The sequence below is a fragment of the Pinus tabuliformis genome, chromosome 1_1 (assembly GCF_031772625.1).
Source record: "Pinus tabuliformis cultivar Carrire ecotype Pingquan chromosome 1_1, CPIR1, whole genome shotgun sequence".
Taxonomy (NCBI): Eukaryota; Viridiplantae; Streptophyta; class Pinopsida; order Pinales; family Pinaceae; genus Pinus; species Pinus tabuliformis.
In genome coordinates this window covers 966,312,996-966,318,525 of record NC_142297.1, presented here as the reverse complement: position 1 = coordinate 966,318,525, position 5,530 = coordinate 966,312,996, and the positions used below count along the sequence as shown (strand labels likewise).

The window sequence follows — 5,530 nt, the reverse complement described above, 5'->3', positions numbered from 1 at the left end:
ATAAAATAAAATAATTCAATTATATATAAGGAAATTTACCCCTTAGTTAATAAAAAAATTAACTTAATTTTATACTTTAAATCACACACATCCAACATGAAATGAATATATCCGTAAATATTCCAACATAATGAATATATCCGTAAATATTCCAACATAATATTTAATTTAGTGTTGTTATTCTTTAAACTACATCTAGCCTAATATGCAGTCTTTTCTATATAACCATGGTGGATGTAACTTAACTGCACTGATTATCACTTGCTTTGAGGTGTCTTGATGCAATTAATAAAATTTATAAAATGAAATGATAAACAGCCATGTTGAGGTGACAACAGAGTCTTGAAATTTAGTGAAGTGGAATACAACTTCTTTGATTTATCCATTTAGGTGGAGTGGGATACCACTATATTATTTTAGTCATAAAGATATTTGACCTAATTTGTAAAAAAATTCCATGTGCGTTGAAATTCCAACCCATCGGTTCTCATCAGAACGAAAGCTATATGATCCAACAGGTAAAATCTTTCAACTGTGCTGTGGAGAATATTTTGGACTAGATTGGGATACAGCTGATCCTCAACGATATGGGATTTTTTTTCCTTGTAGTTGCACTGTGTATTTGCAGTCCATCATTCACAGTTGCAAGTTTTCAGTTTTCATTTCTGAGAGCACCCATAATGAGATTAGGGCTTTTGGGTGATGAACCATTGAAAAAAATGGCAGCAGGTCAGTTTCCTCTTTTCAGAAGATAATATCAGTGTCTTTGGTGCTCCAAATGCTTGTTCAGATGCCTCTGTCTCCTCCTCCTGCCATTCCTAAAGCTAATACCTATACCAACACTCCTCTTCCAATAGTCGAAACGCAAGAAGTCGATTTAACATCGCATAACCTCCAAAACCCTCCATCGCTTCCTCATGCCCCGATTTCGTCATATTCTGGTGTTCCAATAACTGTAGCGCAAGGCGGCTTTTCCAAATCTTCAATGGCTGGTAACGATAATAATGTTGCCTATGATGGTCAGCTTCAGCCTTCAGATGTTGCCTTCCTCATCTTCCGTTTTGAGAGAAGGGGCGAAAACTGTGATGATGAAAGGATCAGAATTGATAGTGGAAGCCTCTTCTATCATGCGCTTCTTTCAAATTGATTCTTCCAAATTTATCAGGTGAGCATTACATTATCAAAACCCTAATCTATTGTATATTTGTTTATTTGTTTCTTGTTTTGTTAAGGTATATCTTTTTTAATGCTTGTTTTTTCTTTCCACCCATGGTATTTCCCAGCACTGTCAGTATATTAGATTAACATTATATAAAGAGGGAAACATTTCTTACCAAGGGTTATAACTTTTGTCGCAACAATGAATATTATTTTTTTTTCTCCGTCCGAACTTCTGATTCGTTAAGCACAGAAAAATGTCCAAGTCAAAATGAGTTTATGATAATAAAAAAATTCATATTATTTACCATTTTATTTTATTAGCTTTACATATGAGTCAAACCTCTCGTCCATACCTGAAATTCTCTATGACACTCAGTTGTTTAGAATTCTTTGTCCTTTTAAATTTATGTAAAAAATGTTTTGCGTAGAGAATCATTTGAACAAATTTTCCTGATGTGTAGGACTCGTTGCCCTAAGCAAATTTATATCAACAACATTTTGCATAGGGATCTGCTTGAACAGCTCTGGCCGAAAAATATGAAGGCGGCAAAAAAGTTGGGGCTCTTAATCTCTGGCCGTGACAAACATGTGCATGTTTTATCTGCTATGAAACGCCTTCATTACACAGAAGCTATGGATCTTTCAATCAATGAACTGTATTATGAGACAGGTGGCACAGAGGAGCAAATGAATTTTAGCCACATTTAACAAGATATTCCAAATATGTGGTGGAATTTTAGGACATTCTACTGTCCCAACAAGATTTATGGGTTGTAATGACAGATGGAATGCTACCTTTTGGCTGCTGATATTTTTGAGGTTATGAAAGATCCATTTCTTGACATTTCCTCGATTGGGGAAGAGTCTGACATTTGCTCGATTGTGGAAGAGTTTGAATTGGATATCTTAGAAAAAAGAGCACTAGTCACCAAAGATACAAACACTACAGCAAGAGTTTATGAAAATCGGTTGTGAAAATGTGAAGGGAATGATGTTCAGAAAATGTGACGGGAAAATGTGACGGGAATGATGTTCAGAGCGACAAGTGCAAGTCAAATTGAAGAGTTTTGTATATCTTAATTCTCATGGCTGATTCCATTGATTTAACAATTTGCATGGGGAACATTCAAGGGATCAAAGGCATTTGGTTAAGCGAAAATAACGATCCATTGTATATGCCCATGTATATATCCATGAAAATTGTTCATTGAGAATTCTTCAACTTGGAAATTCGACAAAAGTGGAGGGAACATGTAAAAACATATTTAAGTTTTTTTCCAAGAGGGCAATATCCCCTATTTTCCCTTATGGTTAAGGAGTTGAGATACTTGAGTTTAATTTGTCCAGGTTAAAAGACTTGGAATACTTGACATAAAGTCATGAGTCCGCTGAGTTCGTTATAATTTTGTTATCCCTTCATCAATTCAGGGTACGAACCTGTGAAAATCTATTTAAGAAGCAAGTCCCTTTTGCATATGTGGGCTTCTATTCTTTAGCTAAATGTTTCCAGAATTTTGATTCAGGTATGTTAATGTTTTATTAATTTTAATGATTTGATTATAATTTTTACTTGTAAATTGCATAATTTGCAAATGCCTTCGAATCTGCAAGACATGGAATTAGATGAAAAATTACTCTTCGGTGTCTTTAAATTTCTTCCAATGATCTTATGCTGCTTCAGAATTTGCTTATTTGTTAGTAATGAGAATGATCCACTTTGTGGAATAAAAAGTCTGTCCGAAGAACTCTTTTATATATACATCGGTATATTGATTGAGGATTCAATCCACAATGCAATTGATTCCATGAACTACCAAGATCAATTTTAAAGCTTCAGTTTTTAATAGTATTGAAGATGAATTACTATTCGAGTTTGAGGCAATTGTCAAAGATATTGAATCATTGAGATCTTTGCAAGAACGCATTTTTTGATGGAGAAGACTACCAGGATCGATTTCAAAGCTCACATGATATTAGTCCTGAGAATTGATCACTGTTCCAATTTGAGTTTGGGGCAGTTGTCAAAAGATTTTAATTAACGTTAGTCTTTTGCTTTGTTGAAGTTGGATTCCAGGGTCTTGATCTACATCCAAATGTAATGTCAAGTGCTGTCATACATTAATCCACTATTTAGTGGTGCGCCATCTAACAACTAGTTGGACATACCTTTTGTCTTTTCTCTTGGATTGGGTACCATGGGTTGGACATATCTTTCTCCTGCGTTTCTTGGTACTTGTCTGCCTGAACCGAGCACAGCTGGACAGGAACTTTGTGAAGAAAGTAACGAGGGGGCGTTAGATGCCCCATTTCACCGAGTTAGCAGATATTTTTGTATTAACTGCAACAGAGGCTTTGGGCTTTTGTATAATGAGAATACTAGTGCCTCTTTCTCGAGTTCAGGTGCGGAAATTCTAGTACTAATCCGCTGTAAACGAATTCGCGATTCATGTTACCAAATGGTTTGATCATTAATAAATGACTCCAAAGAGAACCCCATCCACATATAAAAGTTCTGGAGGTCTTAACACCGCAATGACTCCAAAGATCCCCTCCCACATATAAAAGCTCTGGAGGTATTAACGCTGTAAACATTGAATTTAAAAAAATCAATGACATTATTTATAAAAACACAAAATGATTAATGATGTGGATCTTTTGCATCTGGTTTAAGTCCTCTTTATTACAAGTTTACATTTTTAATTACTTCTACAACAAATAAAAAATATTTAATGATGGGATATCTTGCGTATAGTTTAAGTTGAACGTCTCTGAACATTCTGTTTCTTTATAATATTAAAAAAAAATGCATGACTTTGGATGCCTGTTTACATATATATTAGGCTTTGAGGTCGAATCTCCTTAAACAGGATTGAAAATGAGAGTTTATATATATTAGGCTTCGAGTTTTCAGCTTTTAAGCAGGGATTAAAAATGAAACAGGTTATATGTAAATATAAAAAGCTCATCTGGATATCTTGCATCTGCTTTAAGTATTTGCTATGGCAGTTTGAATATTTTGTTTATATATATATATGTACACGCATTCTGAAAAACATAATAATTTTATTAAAATAAATAGAATTGTATTTCATAAAGGTTAAATTGCATTTCAAACATCTTATTGAGACTTTGCAGTAGATCTACCTTTTAATGTATCATTGATCACATCAAATGTGTATTAAAAAGTTCAAAATTACATCATCATAATTCTCTTGAAAGTGAACCAAAAGCAGACATACATGTTTCATCTAGGCTTACAACAAAATCCACTGATTATTAGAAAAGTCGAGTCCACTATTACAGTCTTCCCAATTTAATCAAAGTAAACAAATACTGTCGTGTGCAGACTATCAACTTGGTAGAAATTGACTGAAGGAAAGGAGAATGCACATGCTCGTAAATAATTTAATTCCCATGTGCCAATAGGACATCATCCTTATACGGTCCATCTGCAACTTGGTCTCTTCCTATATACATGTGAAAAGAGACCCATGGGACAAATCTAGAATTTCATCTAACACATGCTATACGATGAAATTTCTAGTAATGAACGGTTTCACCTATTTAATAACCAGAAGTTGGTCTCCAAACACTTGCAATATGTTAGCACCTTTTTCAACAGCCAACAAAACGGCAAACCACAAGACCATTCACTTGGCAATACTGTTAATTCCAGGTACTAGCCCTATTTCAAAAAATAAAAAATCATCTCTTAGTTAGGACCAGCCAGCTCCACAAGTTTAGGGGCTCTCAAGTGATGCACCATCAAAGTGGACCTAGGCACGAGGTTCATCAAATTTTCTTGGGCAATCTGCCTTCTAGCTTTATCCTACCTTTATCCTACCTTTAAGCAGGGGTACTCTTGTGTTGCACCATCAAATCATTCGTCTGCGCCTTCGCCTTGCCTTATGCTCGCTCAAGTCGTTTTTTATGTTTTCTTGAACTTGATTGGCTTAATTTCCCTTCCTCCAAGTCGTCCTCCTTTATTTATACACGACGCCCAATTGTTTGGATTGGGTTGGTCTACTTCCAAGCCGACCACCCGTTTCACCCATGTCGACCATCCAACATGTCGACCCAACCATGTTTGGATCCACTTGCACGTCGGCTCACCTATACATACAACTCGTTCGTGCATGCTCACCCAGGCGCTCGATACATGGGTCGCCCCGACACGCTCGTCCAATCGACCACACCATCGCACATCTACCGGGGCGTGTTTAATCGAATGCACCCACTCATCGCATGTCGTCGGGCTCTCTCACCCGTTGCCTTTAACCAAACCACACGACCGTCACACAAAACCGACACCGTCGTACATAACCGAAAATGACTTCTCCTCGTCGCATAAAACTGACTCGAGCGCCCG

General features: G+C 36.2%; 1 protein-coding gene across 1 annotated transcript; it reads left to right on the top strand.

Annotated features, from left to right (window-relative positions):
- Positions 1-421: 421 nt before the first annotated feature.
- LOC149217719 (uncharacterized) lies at positions 422-3,005 on the top strand. The gene is made up of 2 exons (XM_089393065.1): positions 422-1,165; positions 1,623-3,005. Exons 1-2 carry the CDS (start codon positions 1,005-1,007, stop codon positions 1,867-1,869), a joined length of 408 nt encoding a protein of 135 aa, XP_089249191.1. The 5' UTR covers positions 422-1,004; the 3' UTR covers positions 1,870-3,005.
- The last annotated feature ends 2,525 nt before the right edge of the window (positions 3,006-5,530 follow it).